General features: G+C 48.0%; 5 protein-coding genes across 6 annotated transcripts; 1 reads left to right on the top strand and 4 right to left on the bottom strand.

Annotated features, from left to right (window-relative positions):
- Window positions 1–3,196: 3,196 nt before the first annotated feature.
- AAFC00_002385 (uncharacterized protein) lies at window positions 3,197–5,203 on the bottom strand (the record flags this gene model as incomplete). Its single annotated transcript, XM_069341691.1, has 1 exon — window positions 3,197–5,203. One exon carries the CDS (start codon window positions 5,201–5,203, stop codon window positions 3,197–3,199), a length of 2,007 nt encoding a protein of 668 aa, XP_069201791.1.
- An 8,136-nt stretch (window positions 5,204–13,339) lies between these two features.
- On the bottom strand, window positions 13,340–13,842 carry AAFC00_002384 (uncharacterized protein; the record flags this gene model as incomplete). Its single annotated transcript, XM_069348510.1, has 2 exons — window positions 13,340–13,378; window positions 13,438–13,842. 2 exons carry the CDS (start codon window positions 13,840–13,842, stop codon window positions 13,340–13,342), a joined length of 444 nt encoding a protein of 147 aa, XP_069201790.1.
- Window positions 13,843–14,624: 782 nt separating this feature from the next.
- AAFC00_002383 (uncharacterized protein) lies at window positions 14,625–15,260 on the bottom strand (the record flags this gene model as incomplete). 2 transcript variants are annotated; one of them, XM_069341690.1, is made up of 2 exons in its annotated part: window positions 14,625–15,081; window positions 15,145–15,260. In XM_069341690.1, 2 exons carry the CDS (start codon window positions 15,258–15,260, stop codon window positions 14,625–14,627), a joined length of 573 nt encoding a protein of 190 aa, XP_069201788.1. The 2 variants fall into 2 exon arrangements, with proteins under 2 accessions (XP_069201788.1, XP_069201789.1); XM_069341689.1 differs by having other exon boundaries at window positions 14,625–15,097; window positions 15,145–15,163.
- Window positions 15,261–19,616: 4,356 nt separating this feature from the next.
- Window positions 19,617–21,122, bottom strand: AAFC00_002382 (uncharacterized protein; the record flags this gene model as incomplete). The annotated part of the gene is made up of 1 exon (XM_069341688.1): window positions 19,617–21,122. The coding sequence occupies one exon, from the start codon at window positions 21,120–21,122 to the stop codon at window positions 19,617–19,619; it is 1,506 nt and encodes a 501-aa protein (XP_069201787.1).
- Window positions 21,123–25,674: 4,552 nt separating this feature from the next.
- AAFC00_002381 (uncharacterized protein) lies at window positions 25,675–26,133 on the top strand (the record flags this gene model as incomplete). Its single annotated transcript, XM_069348509.1, has 2 exons — window positions 25,675–26,008; window positions 26,072–26,133. 2 exons carry the CDS (start codon window positions 25,675–25,677, stop codon window positions 26,131–26,133), a joined length of 396 nt encoding a protein of 131 aa, XP_069201786.1.
- Window positions 26,134–27,447: the final 1,314 nt, after the last annotated feature.

Here is a 27,447-nt window from a genome sequence, read left to right as displayed (position 1 = left end):
GAGATGCAGCAAGCCCAACAACCCTTAGCGGAGTATGGTGGACGTAGTGTTCTAACAACATGGACACTGTCGTATGATCAGATCGTGTATCAGGACCATGTAGCAGCAGGTCTATTAAGACTCTGGGGTCTCCTTGCTCCTATAGAAATATGGTATGAGCTTGTCGCATCGATTTCGAGATGGGCTAAAGATGGCGACGCCACACAGTGGCTTCTGACACTCTCGGAGGAACACAAGTTCTCAGATGCTATCGGACTGCTTAGACGGTATAGTCTGATTCAACATCAACAAGATACGTGGAGTCACTCTATGCACGCAGTTTTACACTTGTGGTGCTCTCATCTCTGTGTAGGTGAAGAGAAGACTGAACTCCTCCATGTAGCTGCACATGGTGTAGGAGATCTAGTACCTAGGGAGAAGTCTCAGCACGAGTATTGGGTATTAGAACGGCGGTTGCTCCCTCATGCAATACGCTTATATGAAGAGATAGACTTCGAAGCATGGTCTGATGAAAAGATAGACTTCGAAGCATGGTCTGATGAAGTCTCGGACGAGACGGAGAGGGCAGATACTATGGAATGTGCATCGACAATCGGGAAGGAGAAAGCGGTAGGACCGGAACACACCTCAATGCTTGACACTGTTAACAATCTCGGCATTCTATACAGAGCTCAAGGCAAGCTCGCGGAAGCAGAGAAGATGTACATGCGGGCGCTCGAAGGAAACGAGAAAGCGGTAGGACCGGAACACACCTCGACGCTTGACACTGTTCACAATCTCGGCATTCCATACAGAGCTCAAGGCAAGCTCGCGGAAGCAGAGAAGATGCACATGTGGGTAAAGGTAAAAAAACAAACCCAGGTACAAGACGATTTTGCAATCATATACAGCAGCAAGAAACCGAGCGGTATCAGGAATTCAACTGCCAAGCTCAAGGGGATTTTTTAAGAGTAAAAGAAGATACGAAGGCTAATACCTTGATGACACATTACTCTCAACAACAGTTCTCTTCCTTCCCCATTTCTCAGCTTTCATCTGATTGACATATTGTCCGAGTTTTTTACGGGCGAGGCTGGCTGTATAAGCTGTCCTTCATTTGATCTTACTAGTATGCCCGCAAACATAATCGCCCCCGCGAACAAATCGGCCTCCTTAACATTAATGATTGATTGATTGATTGATTGATTGATTGATTGATTCTGTTAAGCTATGCACGGTCTTGTCGTCCGTATAAGCTATCCTAAGTCGTTACCTCGTTGTCCTGCTTGTTTCTTGATCTCATGGATGAATGTACTAGTATCGCCAAAAACCAAACTCCTCTACTCCCAGTGAGGCTACGGAACGCTCCGAAGATGGACGCGTTTCACCCCGCAAAGACGCTTGAGAAAAGGCGATCGACAGGAAGGGAAGAGCGGTGATTAGTGGAAAACTCCCAGGAGGGCAGGTGGGAATTTGGTATACCGTGCAGGTATCTTCGGATGAGACAGACGTCAAGAGGTAAGACTGCTTCTGACCTCTACAGGTAGAAGGGCTGTGTGATGTGTATTGACTACTACAGTGATCTCGTTGATCTTCTTGGCTTCAACTGAAGTGGGATGAGAACTTAACTGCGACTGGTTGATGACTGGGGTACTTTACCCTTAAGTCGGGGCTCAAGATTTCAGGAGTCCTACGAAAAGCAGTAAGGAAACAGTCCACCAATCCTCACGTTCTATGCTGTTCGCCTGGCTTGAATACAAACTCCAGCGGCGCGATGCGACCTCGATCTCCCTCACGCATCGTAAAGCAGACGTGGCCTACGGCCCCTGTATTCACACGCAGCAAGAAGGAGACGGTGGGATCACTCTTAATTGTACACGGGACTATCGAGACGCAATTGTTCTCCACCTAATAGCTTATGGGCTCATCGCCGTATATTCAGATGATTCTTTTGTCTCAATAGTCAAATTGTACGTGGGGTTGCACATATTCGCAAAAAGTCCTGACCTTTTGCACATGTAATATGGAGCATCACTGTATCGATAATGTCACGGCATCCGTGTGACGGACGTGAGTGTAGATTACTACGGACATGGCCGATGGAGGTTTGTTCGCGGATCAGATGTAGACGACGAGCACATGTGAGCTCTTGATTGAACATGATCTCGATGAGAGCCTAGATAAAGGAGAGAAGGAGCATTAGTAGTCACACGAAGATGCATTGTAGATGAACATTAAGAACATGAACAGCCGATAAAGCAGAGTATAAGACATGGTTGTAGAGGAAAATCAGATTGTCTCTCTTTGCGTCGTATTGCGACGCGTCATGAATTGACTGGACATGTCTCGATAAATCGCGTAGCACCAGCCTAGTCGTGGTTCTACGAGGACCTGCTATATGACGACTGAAGCGGATGATCACTGTGCATGCTGGAATGGGAATCTGGCAAAATTGTGATTGATGGCATTGCAGTCCACCCCCGTGATTCGTAGTGACGCTGTGATTCAGCTATAATCAACGATAGTACAATCAAGCAGGGGCTTCTGGACGTCAATGGAAATGGACACGGCAAGCTATATAACGATCGAGCAACTGCATTTCAACAACACTGACAATCTCTCCTAGTTGCAAAACGGTAGTGAGACGACGAGCAGGATCTATCACTTGGGATGTGCGGTCTTAAGATCGCATACGTAGTATAGTCGTTGTGCATCGGCAGTGGCGTGCATTGCTAGGTGTAGCTTCATCCTTGCGCGGAGCGGGCGTGATGCCGAATGGTCTGGGCTATAACTCGACGCATGGAAGAGCCATAATGGCCGACGGCATCCAGGTAATACGGACTTCTAACAAGCAGGGTGATGGAGGACTGTGGGAGGCGCGGCAAAAAGGGTCTAGAGAGCGGCGATAGGCGACACGGCGACACAGCTTCATTATATGACACCGATGAAGTTGGGGCGACGGAGGTAGAAAAACAACGTCCAGGCTGGATAGCGCTTTGTGACCCTGTAGTCAGATGCATGCGATTTCTTGTGCGAAGACGGTCGGAGCAATAGCGTTGATCGACAAGGCACTCGCGAAGCAGGATCCACGTGGATGTAGTGACTTGACTGAAAAGGACTGTGATCACTCGCTATAGTTCTCTAGGATAGAAAGTCCCTGTGACCAGATCCAGTCAGGTGTAGGCGACAGACTTACGACAACATCTTTTTTCCCTGGTTATATGCCTAGCCGTTTCTTCTCGCGCATCATTGCCAAGAAGATAGCATCTTCTCCTTGCTCAAGTATGTCTTGGTAAAGGCCGGTACAGGCATGGTCGATGAGCTTAGCTTTCTGATGTGTATACTGTGTGACTAGATCAGGCTCTACGGCTTCATGGAACCAGGGTCGTGTGTGTCGTTGGGTCAAGGCCGATAACTCTAATAAAGAGGCAAAGAATTCCATGTCAGCACCACGTCGCAGAACGCACAACCAAGTAGTCAAGGCAGCCATCTCATCAAAGTCGATATCGTCTTCGACAGGGTCGGGCTGGGTCTGAAGCAGGTCACGGGTTCGAGCAAGGTCTTCTTCGGCACAGTACCGAACGAGTGCGGCTGTGCAGGCTGCCCAACATCTGGAATTGCTCTCTTCGTCATGCTTGCTGGCGACGCTGGCAAGGCTGAGGAGTTCAATGATACAAACAAAGTGTGCTCCCGGGCAGACTTTCCATGCCTCTTTCAGCCACAATGTGACGCAAGTCTCATCGGGCGCATATACAGTATCATTGCTTCCGAGCGTCGACTCAGCCACGGCAGTGTTGTGCGGAGACGAGACGATGGGGCGGGATGGTGTATCGGGCTGGGTGGTCGACATAGTGGAAGCAAATCGTGACGGAGGACCAGGAAGATCTTGAGCAGAGGCCGGCGTGCGGAACACCCGCATCGACTTTGGATGGGTCGCCTGGTGTGCAGCGGAAGACGGGCGTTTCCGTCGCACTGGATCCAGTATCTGGGCGGACCTTTCGCTCGCAGCGATTTTTCCCCCATTGTGAGCCTCTTCGGACAGAGCGCGGTTTGTTGTGTCAAGGATGGCGGATGCGACAGTATCGGACGGGGAAGTGGCAACGAGATCAGCAGTGTAGTCCGAAGAGAGCAGCGGCGAAGGTGTGGGTGGAGGTCTTGGGGTTGGCGAGCGGAAGAGGGGATGATAAGACGAGGCAGGAGATGGCGCGAAGCCGGCCAACGGAGCTTCGATGTCATGAAGGAGATGGGAGTCAAGGCAAGCATGTGCTATGGAAGGCGAAGCTGCTGAGATCGGTGGGCTGTGGTCTTCATCGTAGGCAGGAGGGGCGGTAGAGGGTAATGACGGCGCAGGTGCCGAAGTCGTCGACAGAGATGGTTGATTTGCATCTTCGTACAGCGGCAAGGGCTGCTTGAAGGGATCAGGTGCTTGGTCAATGTCTGTCTTGCTCACAAGTGCGCTCTTCTCAAGGAACCAGCCTTGCTTATTCCAATTATCCACGCATGCGCTACGATTGCCAGGGTACAATCGATCTAAATGGACAGAAGGTGCGGTGACAGGGTGAGACTTCTCCAACATATTCCGGACTTGCTCGAGGGACCGGTTCATCACATGATCGGCATTGGCATAGAGACTAAACCGCGAGACTTCGGACAAGGACTTGATTTCACGAAGCAAAGCCAACGACGACGGCATGATGGGAGACTTGGGCATGTCGTATGCTGGCATGATGACACTGCTCTTACTATCGCCGAGGTCGAACGACATATGCATGATGCTGCATTTCCCAGACTCGGTGTCGGAGGGAGATTGACGGAACTGGCTTGGGATGGCATCACTGGTATAGGCAACGTGGTTCACTTCGAGAGCGAGCGACTCTGGAGGGATGACAAGGAACAGCGTACGACTTGGACTTTTGCGCGGCCTGGTGCGAGTCGATCGAGCTTTGGTTAGTGCGACTCGCACACTCAAGGCGATGAAGAGCTCGCTAGTGTCTTGGTTCAAGGCGATCCACAGGAACAGCGTCTCCCCAACACAATTGCGCAGCGATGGCTGTCCGACACTCTGACACGGCTTCTGTGCGTCCGTCTCGCTCGTCGTCATGAGGGCAACGACCGGTTGTCCCGGCACTACCCACGTCAGAGGAGCCTCCGAGACGAGCCTGGACCTGAGCCGTTGAACGTCATCAGAATCAGACGTGTCCATGTCATCCATCTTGCTCTTCATTGTTGTTGTGTCAGGGTCGAGATCGTGCAAGTGTGTATTGTGGAGGGCGTATCGTATAGGTTGCTATCGGGTAGAGGTCACAGTGATGGCGGTTTACGCTCACACGGAGGGGAGCGACGGCGGCGACTGGAATTAGTGACAGCGCAGAGGGCTAATGTTCATGACGCGACGAACTACAGAAAGAGGTGACGCCGACACAGCAAGCCGACCGACAAAATTTGGACGAATTATCCACACGATCGACGCGTCAGTAATCCAATGCGAGCGACGACAGTGTACATACCTCGTCCCGCACTGTGTCGCAAGGAACCGTGCGAACCCGCCCACCCAGGCTTTCCTTGATCTTGTCTGGAAGAGCAGCCTTGACTCTGCTTATTGATGATGCTTGAACTGTTGTCGACGATGTGTGGAATCGAAGTGGATGGCGGCGATACTCAAGGCGACGGCGACGGTCAAGATGATAGCGACGCGACGCGACGCGACGCGACAATGCACACTCAGCAACGTGGTATCAGCACTGGTCGGGGGCCACGCTGGGTCGGTTCGCGGCGACACGGGCGAAAAGCGTCTCTTCGATGAAGGAAATGGGATTATCTTCGACACAGCAAAGACTGCCTCTTCACGCGCATCCAGCGACGAACGTACGACCAAGGGCGGCCACTCCGGTTGGGCGATTACGGCTGCGAGTGTGCAGTGACGTGGTGGCGCGACCGTGTTTGGACGTTGTCCAAGTCGTCGGAGTCTACAAATAAAAAGCCTGACGAGAGCTGATGGATTCGAGAAAGATGCAGATGATGGAGATAATCAATCGATGACTGAAGGTCGCCTTGAGACGCGTGTCGATGAGGTAAGCTTGTAAAAGGCAAGGAAGAAAGAGAGAAACAAAGCTGTCAGGCAACAACAAGACTGCAGAGAAGATCTCTGGCACGTGACGTCTCGGCATTGTGGAGACGAGGAACAAGACAATTCGATAGCAGAAGACGAACAAAGTATTCTGCAGGACTCGTCAAGATACAGGTGTCGCTTAGTAGCTCATAGCTCACAGCCTGTAACGTGCTTGGGTAGTATTGATATCACATCTCTGTGTATCTGAATGAGTTGAATGTATAGACTCGGGTGAGCATATTTGATTGCGAAGTTCCGCATAAGTCGCCAAGTCTTCCCCGCATTGGAATGCCAGCCCATGCGCCACAGGGCGTTGCGGAGACGGAGAATTCTGTACGTAGGTGCGGGTATATTCCAGCATGGACAACACGAGGGCGACCGTGTCCGTTCGTTGCGACTATCCAAGCATCTGAGGCGAGCACAATTTTCTTCGGATTGACGCCGACTGTAGCTGTAATCGTTCATATAGCAAGCGAGGGCTGGCGAACTAATGATTGCGGTGCTCAAAACCTTTTCAGCAATATAGACGAAGGATATCGGAATTTTATGGACACTCAAGTAGGTTCTGCTCACCTGAAAAAACTCGCCCTTGTCAATGCACTATTGCTCCATCAATCGACTGTTCGACTATGCCGCATATGTTCTGTAAACAAGCGAGGAAGAGCGAACTCTATGTGATCCAGATTACAGAGTACATGAATCACAATCGCGAATTACAAGTATGCAACATTCAGTGTCCGCCACGGTTGATCTCTGATGATGGAGTACATCTGTTTCCGTTCTGTCGAGTACGAAGTGTCGAGCCCCTGACGCGCAGCGTTTCCTTGATATCGCTCTTTTCTCATGTAAAGTCTTACAGATGTCAGTCGCGAGGATCAATACTTGCTCTACAAAATATTAGAATCGTAAGCGTCTCAAATTGGCAGGCGCAAGACCTACCTGGTGTGCGTAGCTTGATAGGATGCTACAAGCGTTACATGCAGGCAGGGATAATGCTCCTCAGATATCGCCGATGCCACTTGTACTTCCTAGTAAATCCAGCTCAACTCTTCAAGGTACAGCTCAAATTGCGGTCAGAGAACGAGCAATCCTACGATAACATCTCGGATTGCCGCATACATTTACAGCTTCATTGAAGGTCTATCTAGCTGCATGGAAATCATGTATCGTTAGTACAGTAGGCATATGGACTGACCTATGCATGCATAAGCACGCCCACCCACTGCAAGGTAAAATTATGTTTGCAGGCTAGAGAACATGTCACAAAGAGTGTATGATCTACGCGATCAGAGACCATACCAGAGCCGAGGTGTGCGTGACATGTGCATTGCGCTTCCGGTGCCCTTAATTGCGAATTGCTACAAGGCAGCTGTATGATCAAGCATATGCGCCGGCCAATATATTATCGAGACATTGATGCAGTGGGGACGGCGAAGCTACATCTAAACCCCTCCCACCCGACATCATTCGAAAGGTCCAACTCTTCTTCGTAGTCTTTCCAATCACTGGAGAATACGAGAACATCATGAGCAGCAAGAAGTCTACCAAGAATCTGAGGGCACTCCGTGCGAAGATAGAGGAGCTTCATACCCAGGGAAAGATTGACAGCGAGACATATTCACACCTGGTAAAGACAGGACGTACGCAGGTTTACTGGGGTGAGGACGAACCTTGCACCAACATCGATGTCGAGACCTCGGAGCCTCCTTCTGAGCCTTCTCCAGAGCCTTTCTCAGGATGGAATCATGTAGAGCCCGTTGCAGACGAGACTATTCTCGAAGCAAACGAGGATTGCGAGGCTGTTGAGGAAATGCCTGAGGATCCTAGTACATATACCTACATTTCTAGATGACAAATCGCTGATCTCCGTAGTAACAACCAATTTCGATCGAAAGAAGGCACGGGCGCAAGTCAACAAGACCCAGACTCGGCAACTATTCAACAACAAAGAAGCGAAGCAGCTGCTGTAAAGGAGGGCATCGACGTCGCAGGTCAGGGTATCTTATGTTGCGTGACGTGTAGCAGCATGGTCGCCGTGGGTTGCAGCACAAAGAAGTTGCCAGAAGAGTTCAAAGGTGGATGGCATGGAGAATTTGGTATCGCTGCAGTACACTGTAGCAGCTGTGTGCCAGCCTTGAGTACGTCGAGAGATTGGCATACAGTACAAGCAGAAGGAACGGAGACAGATATGAGCGAAAGTATGGAGAGGCTTCGGCTGCGCAGCCGAGTGTTTGTAGGCTCTGAGCCGGCATTAGTGGCACAGGCAGTGTTCGGGAGACCGGTGCCTTTTGTCGAAGACGGGGAGTGTCTCGGATATCGGAGGCGTACGGCGATCGAGACGGAATTAGGGCGGGATGTCTGGCTGCGTAGCATCAACGTCGATACTTATCTAAGAGGCTTCCGCGATGGGCTCCTGCTGCCACATTTGAATGGAGGATTTTTCTCATGATGATGCCACAACTTCGTTCAGGGCTGTCTAATGACAGGGCCTTAGCAACGTAATGGAAAGTATGTACGAGTACCCACCCTACCGCCAAGTCTAGCAATGTCTGTCGCATTCAAGTAGTCATTGATTCAATTATAGCTGATGATTCGCAGAAGAAGTGCCATTCCCCACATTCATCACATTCAAGGCAATTCCCTGCGCGTCGAAAGAATGTCGATTTTGTGTCATGCTGCCAAATCCTCTTTACAATCATTTCTGACTCCTTTACAATTCTATCGAATATGCTTTCCTGCTTCCAATATTGCTGCTGAATCTGCACCACATGCTGAACATATTGCCATCTCAATCTTGAAGGCGTCGAATATTCGTTTCGTTGTGTGTCAGGGCTAGTGCTTGCTTGTGGCGCAGATTAGGATACCTTGCTGTGAAGCACGCGTTACCAGAACCTTTTTTGCTTTAGTATGAGAGCCAGAGTTATCATCAGTCAAATAGATGTCGCAACCTGTATTGTCTCTAGCTACTCTATTGTAGTAAGGGTGGAGATATTTGAGTAAACAACACTTCTCGGATTCCAGGCCATCATCCAAATTTTCAAACCGCAGGGCGTCGCTGTCATCATGGAATCGAGCCACTTGTGCATGGTTATGCGTGGCGTCGAGAAAACGGGTATCACTATTATCACCAATTGCGTCCTTGGTTGCTTCGAAAAGAACCTCGAGACACGTAACGAGTTCATGAACCTCGTCGGTGTCAATAGGACCTGATCCATGCCTAGACAACGAGAAATCGCGTTCTGGTCCTCCTTTTTTTCTCCCTTCTACCTTTGGTCAGGATGTCCCTATAGCGCGCAATAGGAAAGGCTTTCCCGGGAGGTCTCGTATACTTGAACCATCGAACGCATTCCTACTGCTCCGCTATAATGACAAGAGACTTCTTGGCATGCAGTGTAGTGTGCATGAACTGAATTTCCCCGCGCTGACCCCCGACCCCACGAAATTTGACACTATGACGACAAGTCTAGGTAAAGCAGCCTTTCAAGAAGTCTCCCATGGTGTTGACATCAGATTGGTAGATTGTGCCGCTTATGACAGTGATCAAGCCCGCCTTATAACAGATTTCGAGCAAGAGCTGTGATATAGACTGGTGATATGCGACGAATATGTTGTCGCCACCGCATCGGAATACAGATACCCCACCATATCAATTATCGTTAATCCCTTATTAATCGAGCCCTTGACACTGTTCAATGCAGCGGTTTGACGCTCGTATCAGTATCAATTGTTGATCAGTACAGATCAACCTCCAAGAAGTCATCATTACTATATTAGGATAAGCACAAGCACGTCCAGTATGTCTGACTTTATGAGTCAATGCGAGAAGTGTGGAGAGAACAATCACTTGTTCGATCAAGTCGGCCATTAAGATTCATCAAGGGCCGGACTAAGGAATTAAATCTTGCGAAGTGTGACCTATCCAGGACCTAGCAGGTCATAGTTGGTGTTGCAAGGCTTCGAGTCGGTTTAATCTTGCCAAAGATAGAAAGACCCTTTACGACTGCGCTTCCATGACATGTAGATACTGGAGTGAGGTGAGCTTCCTGCTCAGCGTTCTCAAGTACTATATCTAACATGTTCATAGGCAATCAAGATACCCCCGGTAGCGACAGGACGTACGCTCAAACATCTCCACTAAGCATCTGAATATAGACTCGATGGCTAAATGCCCTACAGCAGTATGATTGACAACATCGGAGCCTCTGACGGAAGGATATTGCGTATAGCTATGGAGTCAACTTGACCCACAGCCGCCCACCAGTACACAGGAACATATGAGAACGATCCCGACATAGATAGCCAAGCTGTTCTGTAAATATCTATAGAGAATTGGGGAACACAGGTACCGAGATGTCGCAGCTACGGTTGACACGGCGTTTCCTCCAGGATCGAAAACTTGTTGCGCTCCATTCTGGTGGTGTGGAGAAATCAATGCATGCCCTTGGGCACCTTTGCATAAGACACTGCTCTTGAGCTTCACGAAGCCTAGTAGACCAATTATGTGCAGATTAGCTCGTCTTGCAGGCGTTTCTGAAAGTGCATCCGTCATAAAGTGACCCATGTCATTCATGCTGTGTATGTTGAGCTGTTGGCTTTCATCACCCCTCCACCAGCAAGATTCAGGAGATTGCAAGGACGTGGCAGTAGCCACATCTGCCGGAATGATCGCATCGTTGGATGTTGGAAGGACCTATCGCTGTCGTATTGACAAGCTAATATTTTGACTGAGGCGTTACTCTATTTTTGTCGTAGTTGTGACTGGGAACCTCCAAGCCACTTGGCTACTTTTGTGGTCTCAATCGAATGCTCTGGCTGGAACACAGGGCTACCAAGGCCCTAACATATGCACTCCGCATCGACAGCAATAGCAGAAATTCTTCGAGCTACGATACAGGCTTCGTAACAAGCATGCCGCTTGGGAACTATTTCAAAGTTCCAGTCAGAATAAATCTAGCTGTATGGTGCAGGTGTGTGCGCTTGTATGAGACGCCGACCATACACGGGTCTTGTAATATGATAGGTTGGTCCGTATGATGCGAAGGAGCTACTTGAAAAATCCTTATATTCTTGTCCGTTTCTACTTGTTCATCTCTTTCAACCGTTGCCTTATGCTCATGAGCACCACAGCAGTCTGCTCTCGAAGTGTCATCTGATGTGTGTAACAGGCGAGTATCACTTACCATACTCACAGACACGATTGTGGTTGTCTTTTTAACCCGACGCAGTCATGACTCCGCGATCCATATAGAGACATTCCAATGGTTGACTTTGGCGGTTCCAAAAGGACATCCAATACTGTGAAGGCTCTCCAACAGCCTCTGCACAGCCTACTAGCAGACCTCGACGCTATGAAGGTCGACATCAAGTAGACTAAAGTCTTCAAGATCAAGAAGACTGTTCAACGGGGCACTCCGACAGGAAGTGGTGTGGATCATGGATGATCCATATTTCTAGCATTGAACAAGGATATAGTATGCCAGATCGAAGCGGACAGCATAATTCTCGAGTTTCACGATGTCGATGAGTCCGATGGTGTCATCAATGAATATGACACTGGAGTTATGGGCCCTTTGAATGCAACAACAAGGCATGTCCCTTCGATGGGTGGTCAAACAAGTAAAGCGCCATCACTATTTGTGAGTACTCTGTCAATGAGTACAATGCAAGAGTATATCATCAACGTTGCAAGTCTTGCGGTCACCTGAGCAAGCCAGACCTGGGCTCTACCTATGCGGATAGGGTGGCATATCGTCTAAAGAAATGGCGTGGAATTATGGTGGAAACACCGTGCTTCTCCGGTTGAAGCAAGGGGCGGCATCAGAGTGGCTTGTGCGAAGGTTGCAGGTATGGGCGCTGTGGTGAGAAAGTGCAGACACAAGCAAGATCCGGATAGCAAGGGTATAGGCAAAAGCGATGAAGGGCATCTCGATGGGGATCTTCCCAACCCGAAGTCGAGATGCTTGTCTAAAAGCAGCTGTCGCTCATATTTTACGATGCTCTTCTTCTCATGTTGTAGAATGGTTGATCAGCTGTGTTCGGGTGTGTGACAGTGCGGCTTCGAAGCTCGAGACTAATCCCGACACTACGCGTACTGTAGATCTGGGATATCAACCTGATGCGGCCATATTGCCCCCCTAAGCAAGCTCCTTTGTTAACTACAGAAATCAGGTGACGCAAGACTCTCATGATCGATGCTTTGCTCCCTCAATGTTGCAGTCGTACCTCTCGTGATTGGTCATAATTTGCGCAGGGTATGTGCGGGGCGTGTTACAATGCCCCCACCAAGCCGGATGATGTACAGTAATGACTTAGACATATTACAACAATATAATGAACGACTCACCTGCAGGCTCCTTCGTTCGTTCTCTCCGGATCTTTCGCCTTAAATTCGTATCATGAGTGCTACAACGTTGAATCAAGTCATTAAAAGATGAAGTCACACACTGCACCTTGAGGATTACATCAAGGGTATGTAACATGAGAAATATTTTCCATTTGGTCATGTGTTCGATCATGGGATCTGCCATCACCCACCAATTCTCAGATCGAATCGGACCGGACCAGCCGCATCCTAATATTTTCTGGCCCATTAATCCTCCTGACCGTGGACATCTCGATCTTCTTCATCATGTATTCAATAAATGTTGTCACGATATGAACGTCGTTGCCGCAGTGATTCATTGGAAACAGCGTAATCGTATTGCATGTGAGACAGGACAGGTTAGTCATCGCTGTGTGGACAGATGTATAGCATAGCCCAGCCTTATGGCAGACTATCCCGAATTCTAAATGATCTCATCCCCGATACTCATGGATGGTGATCTGGCTTATGTTCGCTCGAGCAACATTGTTTGACCGGAGGTTTCACGATATAGACCTATTCTGGGCAGATTGTAGAAACTGGGCAATTGCTCAATGGTGGATCCGAGACAGCGTAGGTAAGGAAACGAGAGGTAGTTGTTCCTTGCTCTGACATGTGTGAGTTCCAATTTCTCTCCTACATCCAGTTCACCGCGATACGTACATCGCCCCCACCTAGGCTTTTCACCAGGGTTAACGAAGAGAAGGAACCGATGCAACGTAAAGGTAGCAAGAGGGACGACTGTATATCTGCATCATATTGTGAGAAATAGTAGCTTCGTGCGTTCAACCCTATGATTTCTTGACTTTGCGTTCTTAGCTTGTGGACTCTGGGTACGTTATGATATACGGTCGCGATTGTTGCTTCCATATTGATTGAGATTGATTGTACTATCGGTATATAGGGTTTGAAGAAAAGATCAGGGCAGGCTTAACTTCGTCGATTCGTTATTGCATGAAACGACGCTTGGTCAGGGAGATCGACTAACTGTACTCTTCATAGGATAAAGCCAAGCGGCGATTGCGATGATAATGTAAAGCCACATGAGAAGTGTTCCTTTGAGCCAATTGCTCTTGACATCGTGAACGACGTAGTTCACAAGAAGCATTGAGACGAACAACACGGCAATCTGGAAGCCGTCAAAGCTCAAAGACAGTGTGGCATCGCCGACGCCGCACCAGCTGGCGACAACCATGAGTGGTACGACTAGCAAAGAGATCTGCAAGCTGGATCCGACGGCGACACCGATTGCAAGATCCATCTTGTCTTTCATAGCGACCGTGATCGCTGTAGCATGCTCTGCAGCGTTGCCGACGATTGGTAAGAGAATAAGACCGACGAATTCTTCGGATACATGACCATCTTTGTCGATGTAATCGATACCGCTGACCATAGATTCAGAGCAGAAGGCGATCAGTACAGTGGCGATAGCAAGAGAGACGAGAACACCGGTCTTGCTTAAAATTGGTTGCTCTTCCTGCTCATTCCTTGCGTGCGCCGTATCAGCTTTATGGACCTGGCCGCCAGTTTCAGTCGGCGAATCAAGTCCTACGGTTCCACGGTTGAGCGATGCTCTCCTCTTTTGCTTCTTGGTACTCTTGATCTCTAATGACTTCTGCGAGGGCTCAGCGTAGATGTGGGCATGAGTGCTCAACTGGAAGTAGAGGAAGGCTGCATAAACGAACAGCAAGATATCGTTACTGCAACTCCATGGGACTCTCCGGAGATGTCTACACTGCCGCTACCGAAGGCTTTGCAGGCTGTTGGTACGATCAACGAGCTGACGGCAAACCCGAGCATGCTGGCGGCAGTTTGCGCCACGGTAGCGTTGAAGTTCTGCATGATGCGATTGTAACCACCCAAGGCGAAACACATGCCCAAGACAAGCAGCAGATCCAGAAGCATACTGCCAATGAGCGAAGTCTGCACAATGGTGATCTTTCCCTGATTCAAGGCGATGATATCGACAATGATCTCCGTGGCGTTACCGAATGAGGCATTGAGTAGGCCACCCGTCGTATCTCTGACATATAGTGCCAGTTGCTCGGTGGCGAAGGAAAGCATCGCAGCTAACGGAACGATAGCGACGAAGTCGATGGTAAAAAGAGTATATTCATTGAGGTGAGCATACTTGACGGCAAATCCAACAGGAACGCAGAGGAGTAGAACGTTGATTCACGATCCGTAAAGGATAGCTTTGAACTGTCTCAGAGCAGGTGAGTGGCTTTTGCGCTCCTTCGCACTAGTCGATTCCGTGTGGTGGACAGCCTGGTTCATATCTGAATTGAGCTCGAGTGCCAATCCACCATACTCTATGCTTGCAGCTACGACTTCGAAGAGAGGACTACCACCATTACTCGCGATCGATAATTCGGGTACTGTAAAGTCCCAAGAGAGATTTGGGCCGGTATGGCTGCGCTGAGTACGGACTGTTTCACCGCAGTCTTCGCTTCCCATCGCCTTGGCTTCGGGATGTCCGGCAGCTATCTCTCCCGGATTGACCGTGTTGGTTCGATTGAGCCCGGATTCCTCGTCGGAGACCTTCGTGTTGTCACAGAATCGCCATCTGAAGGCGAGATGCTTGACCATTTCAAATAAAGCAATGCTACTTTTCTGAGCCTGCAGTCGCACCCTATGTGAGAGATTACCTTCGAAAGTTTCAGCTATGATCGGGTCATTGATGCTTCCCACTTACGCATAGTGTAGATAATCATCTGCTGGTGCAGGTTCCAATTCCAGAGTATCTATCAGAAGCAATTGAATGAACAAGCAGATGACTGAGTGGGCTATTGGACGTGTGGCTAATGACATGGGAAAGTAGATTATTCAAATATCACCAGATTGCGGAAGAGGTTGCAGTATAAAACCAGTATTAAGCTTTATGAGAGAATGTTCCTTCTTTTGGAGGGGCTGCGATGTAGGTCACCATTGTGACGATCATGAAAGCTGGAGGCGACTTCGAGTCTATATAGAAACGAGGAAGTCTTCACTAGGCGCTTAGACTCCAGAAGACTGTCCGTCTGTGCCTTACCGAATGTGAGACGATGTGTGCCTGGTGGCTTATAAATTTTGTCTTCCTTGCCCTTTGAGGCGCAGCCCCGAGCCAGGTCCTGTTCCGCAGCAAAAGAGTGGGACGATCATGTCGGAGACCGGGCTCGGTCTGACAATGCCTCAAAGTTCATAATAAGTGAGTGACAGGCTCACAAAATACAAGTAAATACTGCTTCCGAAAAACGAGAGTTCGAAGCAGTAAACTGGAGACCAAGGCGATTCTGCGCTGCGCCGCTGTGAACCTTGACTCCTGCTACGCCCGTTTCACAAGCCAAAGATTATGGCTTATTGATGTATTAAATGGCCGACACACTACCTCCACATACAGCGCGTCATCTTCTCTCAGGTAGCATGTTTGGCTCAATTTTCCGTTCAAATCGAAGTGACAAGTATGTGTTTATGAAGGAAAGCATCGAGCTCGCTTCTCCAATGAACCTATGAGAGAAGTCAAGTGCATTACCTGACTACAATCTCTCGCCTATTGCTATGGTCGTCACAGAGATTGTCGTTGTTTTTTCATATCTATCTTACGTTCTGTATGGTCTACGCGAACATAAAGGCAGTAGGACTTACATAGGACTCATGCAGAGCAAAGCCCCCCGGAAAGTGGGTCCCCCCACCCAAATTGACTATGTCAAGCACAGCACCATGCAGGCCGATCAATTCTGTAACCCGAAAACAGCGACGTAGGTAACGTCAAAGACCAGACCTTAGCCTCCTATGCAGAACGCCCTATCAGCTGTTTTCCTTTCTACTTTGATGCACAGGCTATTTCCTGTTAAGGCGTAACGGTGACGAACGTGAAAGTGTACCAGAAAGCAAGTAACCTCAATCAACCCAGCCTAGTCAGCATACCGCTCGAAGTTGTCCGCTGAGCCTTCTATTTATATTCTGGGTAGTTCCTGAACCTATCTGATGAGCTCATTGGGCGAAACTGGTTCTTCGTTGTAATTTTGCATAGCTAATGAACATGACTTACTAGCCGCAGACATGAATCTGCTAGTTTTATCTACACTGCGTTTACAGCTTCACATGACAGACGCCAACCGCAAAAATATGGAAACTCCACGGACCTATGATAGCTGCCAAAGGTCGAAGTCTAGGCATGGTATCATCGGCATCAGCTAGAGCGGGGAAGAAAGGAATCAGCAAACAAAGGAATGAAAGCGCTTCCGGCAGACCTGCTGAGTACAGTACATAGCCGACTAGTGTTGCAGGATTGCCTAGGTTGACTATCATCAGCTAACAGAACACTGCCCTACATATTCCGGGCTGCAGCACTTGTAGTGTGCTCTGGTTGGGTGATATGTTGATAAGGAGGCGCAATCTGAAACGGCAGCTGATCCTAGGCTTGTCGGAGTCTAGGCTTGCACTGCGGAGAATTGTTCGCAACAGAAGACCTTCCGTCCTGCCGCATCGACAGCAAGCGGAATAAACATGGGTTAGTGTAGAATACGGAGTACCCGGAGTCGATTGTTGATCTAAGCAACCTCGGATGCAGTACTGTATGATAAGGTACAGTAGGTCGCTATCGAGCGGTCCGCATGGCAAAGCTGCAAGCAAAAGCCTCTTCTATTGCACGTCTTATTGCCGTACTTCAACACTGTAGCATAGCCTGAAGCATGTACTTATGTGATTACGATTGATTATTACATTTTTATGGTGTTGACATTTAGCTACTACATAGCTATATGAGTCGATCTTGCTGGGGAAGAATAAAGTCTCCCGAAAGTGAAGCGATACAGCTGAAATGCTGAAGCAGTACACAGAAAACGTAATATGAATACGACATACAGAGATTCAACTTTCAGGCCATCTAGATACTTATCCCATAGCTTACCTTATGCATCAAAGTGACCATATCGTACTCCATATGAAGGATTAAAGAAGTCATCCGAGGCGTTAAGGTCGGTGGTTCACAATAGGGTAGGTAGATATCAGGCGACTGACATACAAGCCGTTTCCGCTAAGGCTTAAGACTCATCCAGTGTCACTTCGCCCACTTTACTATTCGCTGTGGAGTTATTACTGTTAGAATGGTTCGTTGGTTACTACTATTGAATAATTGAATATAGGATCGACCCACGAGCGGAGCCGATCACGAAACAGGTTAAACGTCACTAAGTCATGATATGTAAATGATTTGATATGATCTTTTATCGCTGGGGCGTCGAAACTAGCTATGCTAAAGCGGTAGAGCCTTGCTACTGGATGGATACTACTGGCTGTAACCCTGTCCCACGAATCAGTGATGCTCCTTGGAAACTGTCGTTGCTGTTATAGTATTACCCTCAACGACCAGTGTTCGGCTACCTCAAAGATTGCTACCTACAGTAGGTAAATACTTTACTCATACTACATATGGCTGAAGCTGGCAGCACACTCACTCTGTGTGCTACAGTAGGTTGGAAGAAGTACTTAGGTTATTAGAACAACGCTTTCTGCCGTGGCTAATTGAAATATGGATGTGACAATACAGATCATCTTAAGGAGTTGCAACATGCGGAAGCATCTTAGTCAGAGCATTTTTTTCGAATGGCAAAGATACAATCAGACAGAACTGTGAGCGACGAATGAAGTTCCTGTCGACTCCAGATTAAGTATTTACTGGAGTACAACTCGCAATAACCTTCTCGATAATGAACCATGTCTTGCAAATCAATCCGGGGACTCGGTCGTATGTCCTCTATCGATGTCATCTTCCATCTCGACGCGCTCTATTAGAGTTGGCATGACCTCACCGTGCTGTTAAGGATTGGTTGTGAGGCTACTACCATGATAGTCTCTCCTGGGTTGGACTCGTGAAGAGGAGTATCAAGGCACACGTGAAGAGGTAATTCCAATCACTGGTAACTGAATTGAAATTGAACACAATGTTCCATAGGGGAACATTGTCTATTGCTATATACCTTTCGGTGTCGTAAGTGAGTGTAGTGTATCACTCCTATCACTCGTGAGTCGAGTGATTCCTGAATTACCGTGATCACTCGTGAGCCAAGCGATTCTGTTTGGAAGGTAACCCTGTCCAGGGGTAATCACTTGCCAAGCCAGTGATTCGTGCGGGGTACACGTATGGGATCGTAACAAGGAAGCTCTTATATAAGCACGGGAAGCCGGACGAATAGTCTCTTTTATATAAATATTAGCGCACTTCGATAACTTAAGTAACGAGGAAGCTAATTAAGCAGCAAAGGCCGCGACATATTTGAAAGCTATAATCACAGATAAGCCGACATGAAGAGTAGTAGAGATACGGCTAGTTCAAAAGCATCTCGAAAGTCAGCTAACTACGAAAGCTCGTACAGGACCGTTAAGACCTTAAGGCAAATATATTAGACGATTAGATATAGCCCTTTTTAGCAGGTACATTATAAGCTTATATTACGCCCTTACCGCCGAATAAGCGAGAATCCTTGTTTAAGCGAGAACAAACTACTCTTAACTTTAAGAGCTTGAAGTAAGGATTAAGGCAGCACTATTAGCGTGTCATTCGTGCGGTAGTCCGAGGGAAACAGTTCGCTATGTTCTCTTAAAATGCGTTAAGTAAAAGGACCTTCGTACGAGCTTATAGAAAGAGGCAGGGCCGTAGATAAGGCGACCTGTTATATATGCTAAACGGTTACATAGTAAGAATAGACTAGAAGACAAGGAAACTAATCGATAAAGACAAAACAAAGTGGAAGCCGAATTTAAAGATAGTTAAGATAATAATACACTTCTTGCAACAAACAGGAAGGATGGGAAGGGAACTGTATGACGAGGCAAGTTAAGCAGGAGTTAGGCGCACTAAAGAGGGAAAAAAAGACAAAAAGAGAAAGGAACTCCAGTAATAACATCGTCCCCAGTATGTTATTAGGTTAGAGTGGGGACTTAGTGGAGACAAAGGCCATGCGGAGTTTAATTGTCAGGTTACCTTTAAGGACAGCTCATATAGGCACAAGCCTACAAATAGCTTACAGATCAAATCAAATCAAATCAGATCAAACCTAGCGGTTAGTCAAAATTGCAAGTTGATCAGATCGGAAAAAGCAAAACCTTTTATGTGACGAACACGTAGCATTTGAGGAAACACAATATGGATCAGGATTAGATATGAAAGAGACGTCGAATACATGTTCATTCTGTAGAAGGATACCTGAACATAACATCGTCGATACCACTCTGCTTTACTTCTTCAGGCGTACAGATACTAACCTGGACTCCTGACATCTCCGCTTGAACACCGTCGTAGATCCAATCTTGCGTGGTTCCAATGCTAGATGCATTGAGCTCACCTAAGATAGAAGCAGTGGGTGGTTTGAGTGCGTCCTTGATAGTGAAGAACTTCCAGTATGCAGATTCATAGTCTTCCCCTGTCGTATCGCCTTGTGCTTCTTTGGCTTGGAGATGCTTCAGAAAGAATGGGTTGGGAGATTGTTGAGCTTCTTTCACAAGGGCGGAATCGTGTGGTGGATCGATTTTCTCGAAGCTTCGCTGGTAGTTGGCGACTATACATGCCCGCGCCGCCTGCAACTTCATCTCAGGCCGCAGTCGCGCTATTTCTTCATAGACGCCATAATAAGCGGGCTGTGGGAACCATATACAATAGGGCAACTCGTCCACGGGAGTCGTGGGCGTGATTCGTGATAGATCATTCGTCATGATGAAACGGGCATTGATTGCCCGTCGTATGCGAGAGTCGTTTATCTCGGCAGCTGGTTGAAGTGACCAGAACTTGGCAAACAACGGATCATGGTATATGCCTCGGATCAAGCACGCAAGCTCGCCTTTGATCTTTTGTGGACGTCGCAGGCGTATGTATCGATCAATGTTGCCGTGACACGCCGCTGACAATATGAGCATGTCTTTGTCGACTGTGGGAAGATCTGCTGGAAGTGGAGAATAGAGTAGTGGTAGAACCACTGATTGATCGACTGAGCGAGGCTCGCTCCGCTTGACGTCTACTGACATATCCTCGCAGATGTCGTACAACCGGCTCTCAAACCCGTTGCGGTCGGACTCTAGAGTAGACTTTGCCCTTGGTCGCTTGAATGATTGCTTCGACTCCAGGAGTGCCGTCACACAAGTGTTGCCGTTCATTAGAGAAATTGGCGGGTTCTCCAAGACGAGTGAATTTGAGTAGTCATTGAATACAGCGTACTTGACAGGATGTTTGACAATCGCTGAATAGATGGCCTCACTTCCGTTCTCACGAGCTTCCTCAGCAATGCCTACTTCGGGCAGAATATCAAGTTCTTTGTAGAGATCGTCATAATTCGCCACGGCACAGACACGGCCAACCTGATATTTCGTCCACGGATACAGGGTAATCAGCTTCCGACATGTATCGCGATCGGGCGTCGAAGGATACCATATGCAGTACGGAAATTCTTCTGGGTCGTTCATGTCAGGGATATCTCTGCTATACATGATAGCTTGGGCGTTGAGTGCGCGAGTGAAGCGAGGCGTAAGACCTCGAAGCTCATGGCCAAAGCCTGCATTTCGACGAATACCCGCAACGACACAGAGCTGAACAAGCTCCAGTCCAAGGTAGTCAGGTATGCGAACACCGTTGATGGCATCCTGTAGCACTCTCTGGTTGAAACGGAAGTCTTGCAAGGCAGACTGTCGCGGATGAGCCATGGCGTTGAGTTTGAAGTTTAGGTCAGAGAATAATACTAACAGCGAGACGTGTTGACTGGGCTCACAACTCTCCGTTGGTTTTCTGGAAGATTATATGATCCCTAACACCCGCCTACTTCACGGCCATGGTTGGGCTGAGATGTGTCGAGATTGCGAAGGATGGGCTTGGGTATAGTATAGTACCTGGTCACGCGAACGAGCAGGGGGTACCAGAGTACTCGTATAGGTGTGGATCCTTCGAATCGCTTTATTAAATGCTTATCTCGCCTTAGTGCCTAGATATACGGGAGGATCAGGGGTCTTGACCGATAAGGAACAATGTAAAATGGGTAGGAACTAGTACTCTCGCATGCCAAACTTTCCACGCTAAGCCGCTTGTGGCGCAACTTCTTCTTGCTCATTTCATCTCACTTCGTTCCTGCACCTTGTTCTAGCCTCTCCCGTACTACGCTTCTTATACTTAGTCCTTCGGCTTTTGCTAAGCCAAAACATTTAGCCTAGCTAGTGTCTATCTACTAGGGGTGCTGTCGCAGATGTTGCAAACGCCAAAACGACGTCGCAGACCGGGGTACCGTCTGCGACGTCGTGCCTCTTAGTAACGCACGTAGCGAGACACGGGTCACTTTCGGCTACGGTCCACACTTATCCCCGCCGCTAAGTAACTATACCTAATCGGGAACCGTCCATCTGTCTTCGACGTCTGCGACAGCGAGCCCGACGTCGCTATGTCTACGACAAGAAGCACCCTCACTACCCACCCGTTCAGGCTTTGCAAGCACTCAATTCGGCGAAACCTTCTGCCGCAGCGCTGTAATGTTACGTCGTAAGTCGATTGCAAAGCAGACTCAGTGCAGTTGTGGTCGGTTACTCACTGTATGTTAGCATCGTGACTTGCATCAGTCTTGCTTCTAATGACATCGTCGATCTCATTCCGTGGTATATTTTGATTTGACTGAATCGTGGTGCCGATATCGAGCAGCTGCAAAGCTACCTTCGAACCGTCGTCGAGCTGCAGGGTAGTCGGGTTTGTTTTGATTGCAATATCGGACCATCTCCCTCGTAGCCCTTTGATTTTGGCATCGGAGCTGGCCACCATGCGATAAAAACGAATACCATTAATCGAGTTTCTGATGCCTTTTTGTTGGGCTGTGGTGCCGGCTCCGCTGGACATGAACTGGACTGCGTTCGTGATCAGATCGGCAGTCGAACTCGCTCCGTCCGCGATTCTCATCAGTCGATTGGCCTCTCGTTCACGTCTGCTTCTCACATACTGATGATATGCCCAAAGTCATATAGTCCAGTCAATCCGTGGGCCTGAATCGCTCTGACTGCGGTGTTCACTTTCGGCAGTCGGTCGTTCTCGTCGATGAGGTTTGGCACAGGGTCTAATACAGGGTCGCTGATGTATGCCACAAACTGATTGAACGAGCATGGTCTGGGGCATTTAGGTGCAATCCGAGGTGCGCGGTCGCTCTTAGTATCAATCTCTCTTGCGTACCAGAGAAACACTCGTTCATACGCTCCAGGGATGTCGTAAGCAACGACGACCGAGATGAACAAAGCTAGAACCAGACCGAAGAGTTTCATGGTGTTGGTGAGAAGGATACCGACTAGAAAAAGATAACGAAAAAGTCGAAAGGCTTTATATAAGCATTTACACATTCATAAGTCAAATCTCCTCGTCTTTGATCTTGACGTTGAGCTTCTAGAATCCTTTGGTTCTATAAGCCAAGTCTTGAATTTGAATGAGATCTGTTCTGCGAATCCACCAACAAGTTTCCGCGAACAAAAGCTTGCATGATCCAATCACGGAGAGTTCATCCAAATATTGGTGGCTTTCTCATAATTTGGATATTCCAAGGGCACTGTCAGGGATGCTACTACATGCAGAGGCAATACCTGTCCGACTTGACTACACCGCATGGCCTTTGTGATCGATTCCAATTGGAATGTAGTTGTGATTCGCTTCCATTTCAGCAGGCTTCGGAGCTCGATCCATTGCTAGAGAACACGACTGCCTCGCTTCTTAACGATTGGTAGTGTTCTTTGGCTGTGAGTTGGGTAGATAGCGTAGACGTTAATTGAAGGCAATCTTTTCCATCAATGTAGCCCCTGTCACTTGCGCTGAAGAGTGTAGCAACAAATCTTAACCTCGCGTCAGCCCCTACATGACCGGCACCAAACGTTGAAAAATACGAGATGCTGCTAAATACGAGATGCGAACGCCACAAACACTGGATTAGACCAGGAGCCTTTGCAAAGGTCACTCTAGATCCTGGAAATGACTAGAAGTGCTCCATTCGTGTACGAGACTTAACGATCTGGACTTACTTACCATACGCAGGAAGCTTCCTGCGGTTTTGCCGGCTGTTTACAACAGCCTGCATGTATTACTCTCCACAATTTCATATGTATATACTTGAATCAATTATGGATTAAATCACTTAGCTCAAGCTGATCGCACAGGATGGCCGAATAAGATTTGTTGCGCAATAATAGGAATCCATGGGCTGTATGGTTGGAGTCTTCAAACAATTGGGGTTGCGAACGATGGCCTCATCCTAGGAAGAGTAGCACCGCTCTCTAGCACCATGCAGTCACCACTACTTAGATAGCTATAGGAACTCTTCTTGTGACCTTAACTCGAACTCACTAAGCCCTTAGAACAGTTCGACTGTCTAATGCTACTCAATCGTACATTCAAGACAAAGCTACGCTAAGGCTTCCTCGAGCAACCTTACGATAAATCTATCGAGGTAGCAAAGCATTAGCAACTCGACATCTCTACGGCTACAACTCAGAATTGTAGTAAGATCACCCTCCCCTAGACACCCCTATCGGTTCGCGAAGTGTGTGCGACTACACAAGCTTGACCTTACTAAGGATGATGCTACCAACCGGATCAAATACTTCCACTGGTTAAAGGCATACATACAAAGCGAACCACGCTTTACACACGTCGTAATGTCATATTCGTGTTGTATCATTTACCGCTAGCCGTGAGTCAAGACCCAGTATCAATCCTTTGTACTCCAGTCTAGCTAAAACTAGGTAGCTTGATACGAGACATAGGGATGGCTTTAAAGGGCATACTTACAGTGATAATTACAGTTCATGACCCACTAACCGACAGCGTATCATGCAATGAGCGTTTCTTTTAGTGTCTTGGGCGCCTTCTTTCGCAATTTCCCTAAAGGGTGTGAATACTGGGCTATATATCTTTGAATTGGCTCTTAGTATAAGCCGTCCCATCACAGACAGATCATTTCCTTCGGGTTTATTAGTCCTTAGACTGATCTTCCGGTTTTCGTCAGCTTACCTCTGCTCTAGAATTTGCCGCAATTCTCTCCTATAGCTGTTAGCTTGCATAGCACAACCGACTTAATGCAACAGTTTTGCGAGATCGCTTGCCTTTGGAGCTTTTCGTTCTTTTGCTAGGAGATGCACTTTCGTCAAGATATGATAAAGTCTTTCATCCTTAGTAGCATAACGGCATGCTCGATCTTCTCAACAGCCTTAGCAAAAGCGTGTCCAAATCCTGTTGTCCTCCCTGACAATGCTTTCAAAAATCGACAACTATACGCCACTCCATACTACGCCGCAAAAGTTGCAGCTGCAGTCAAAAATATTGCGGATCCAGACCTCGCTAGAAGGGCTGCAATGATTGGAGATGTTGGAACCTTTATGTGGATGTTTGTATTGTTCTTCTTATTGAAAGAGACGGTATACTAATCATTTGACTTTACAGCGATCAGAAGGCAGTCATCCCGACTATAGATGCTATGATTAAAGACGTTCCATGTACGCATATTATCGGTCTCGTTATCTACGATCTTCCAGGTCGTGACTGTGGTGGTGATGCTTCTGGTGGAGAGTATCAAACTGGAGAACTTGCGCGTTATAAGGCTGAGTACATTGACCGTATGTTATGTAGGTTTTCAGCTCGAGAGAACTAGCTAACAACCTGGCTACCTAGCTCTTCGGAAAATCTTTCTCGCGAATCCAAATACTGCTATTGCCCTAATCCTAGAACCCGATTCTCTCCCCAATGCGATTACGTCTTTGATTCATCCAAGATGTGCCGCTTCAGTACAGGAATACAAGGATGGCATCGCCTATGCACTCAAACAATTCGATCTTCCGAACGTTGTTCAGTACATTGATGCAGGCAACGGAAACTGGCTGGGTTGGGACCCAAATGTTGGTAAGCATTATTCTTCTCTCTGTGTTCGTATTATTGCACCCATATTTGTAAGCGACCTTGTTAGCAGGGGTCGAATGTATCAGCCAATCTATTGTAGCTACTGTAGTAGGAGGTTCCCATGAAGGTGAAATTCCAGCACGTAGTTTGCCGATACAAATAAGCGACTGTGCGGAATCTTCTAGGACTTCGACTTCCTAGGTTTTCCTACTGATCTTTCAGCTTGGAACTCATCGCTAACAATTAGTAGCACCTGCTGCTAAAGTTATCGCCGATGTTTGGAAAGCAGCCGGAAAGCCGAAATCATGCAAAGGTATCGCGACAAATGTTTCGAATTGGAATGCATGGTCCATGATTCCAGGAGAATTCGAGAATTTCCCGGATGCACAATACAACAAAGCGCAAGATGAGACGCGATACATTCACCTTCTCGGCGCGCAGATTGCAGCCAACGGTATGCCAAATCACGCTATTGTTGATACTAGTCGCAATGGACGTGTAGGGCTGCGTACCTATGGTGGCAACTGGTGTAATGTGAAGGGCGCCGGATTTGGAATTCGCCCTACTAGTGAGACAGATGATGATCTGTGCGATGCTTTTGTCTGGGTAAAGCCTGGTGGAGAGAGTGATGGTGGTAGCGATCCTTCACTCCCTGGATACGATCCCACTTGCGCCAATGCTGATGGTAAGTGCAAACCGGCAAAAGCGTACATCATAGTTATGCTGATGACTGATATCTTAAATACAGCCTTCAAACCCTCCCCGCGAGCCGGATCGTGGAATCAGGCTCAATTCGTGCAACGTGAGTGAGCTAGAGCGAATTTTTTCCTTCTCCAGCTTCGTCAGCTCTCCTAGGAGCAAGTGTTCCAAGTTCTGTTGATATGCAAAAGTTGACTCCCGTTTTTTCACAGTGGTTCAAAATATTATTCCGGATGAATACACAAGGAATGGAAAATGCCATGGCAACATCTTCTGCGGATCGTGGGCTGGGGGTTCCTGCTGTTACAACGGCCAATGTGGAACGATGTATGATGCATCAGCTGGCTGTACGTCGGGCTGTACTGCTCAACCAGCTTCTGGCCCACCTACGACAACTGGCACGACAACACCTGAAAGTTACAAACCATGCGATTACACCATAACGTTCAACAATCTCGACGATCTCTATGCAGCTTCCGATGGGTTGCGGGTAGAATGCGTTGCAGCTTATGCTATGGACACATTGATCACCATGCTTGATACGGCATACAACAACTACACCTCGGTCAATGACGGCTATGATAAGGAGTTCGGGTATTACGTCACATATATCAAACAGCTCGTACCCACCGTGCTGGACAAGAGCTTCATGTTTGACGTGGCCAGGGCGACCAGCACCGAGAACATTGCCCCCCCAGGTCCTGGGATGAGCTGTGAGTACTGCAAAATCTTATCAGAAGCTGTCATCCTCGATATTGACTGCATTCACTACCAGACTTCCGCTGTCAGATTGACAAAAGCAGCAGCACTTTCCCATGTACTGATGTCGATAAGCGATATGTGGACATGTGGTCTCATAAAACTATCCTGACCCTACAAGATAAGGACGGATACAATAAAGCCTTGGGTAATGCCGGAATTGCGCCTGACTGGGTCGTACTGGGAGACCACGAGGTCGACAAGACTTTTGTAGCGCCCCATGCCGGCCGCACTTACAAGTATCAGTTCTCTGGCTACCCCATCGAGAATCCCGACATTATTGTTCCCAATCCGAAAGACCTGATCACGAAAGGTCTTGGCAGCATACCGGACCTTCGACTATCTATGCAAGCAACGTACTTTGATATTGCACTCGGGTCTTACATCGGCGGTGACCCCATGGACGCAGCAGAAGCATATAGTACGCCTGTCTTCATGTTGATGCAAGCAGTCGATAGTATGGCTCAAGCAAAGGCTCTTGGCGTGCAAGAGGAAATGGAAGAGGAGGAGGAAGAAAAGCGGCGGAAGAACTTCATTCTTCTCATCGTTAGTGTGATTCTCATGGTACGTAAGATCCTACGGCAGGCGGCCTTCTCATCACCATCCTTGACTCTCACTAACTCCTCGTCTAGTTCGTTCCCGTTGTAGGCCAGGAGATTGCATTGG

The sequence above is a fragment of the Neodothiora populina genome (genome assembly GCF_041146345.1).
Source record: "Neodothiora populina strain CPC 39397 chromosome Unknown canker_contig_14, whole genome shotgun sequence".
In the NCBI taxonomy this organism is placed as follows: Eukaryota; Fungi; Ascomycota; class Dothideomycetes; order Dothideales; family Dothioraceae; genus Neodothiora; species Neodothiora populina.
This window is presented reverse-complemented; position numbering and strand designations above follow the sequence as displayed.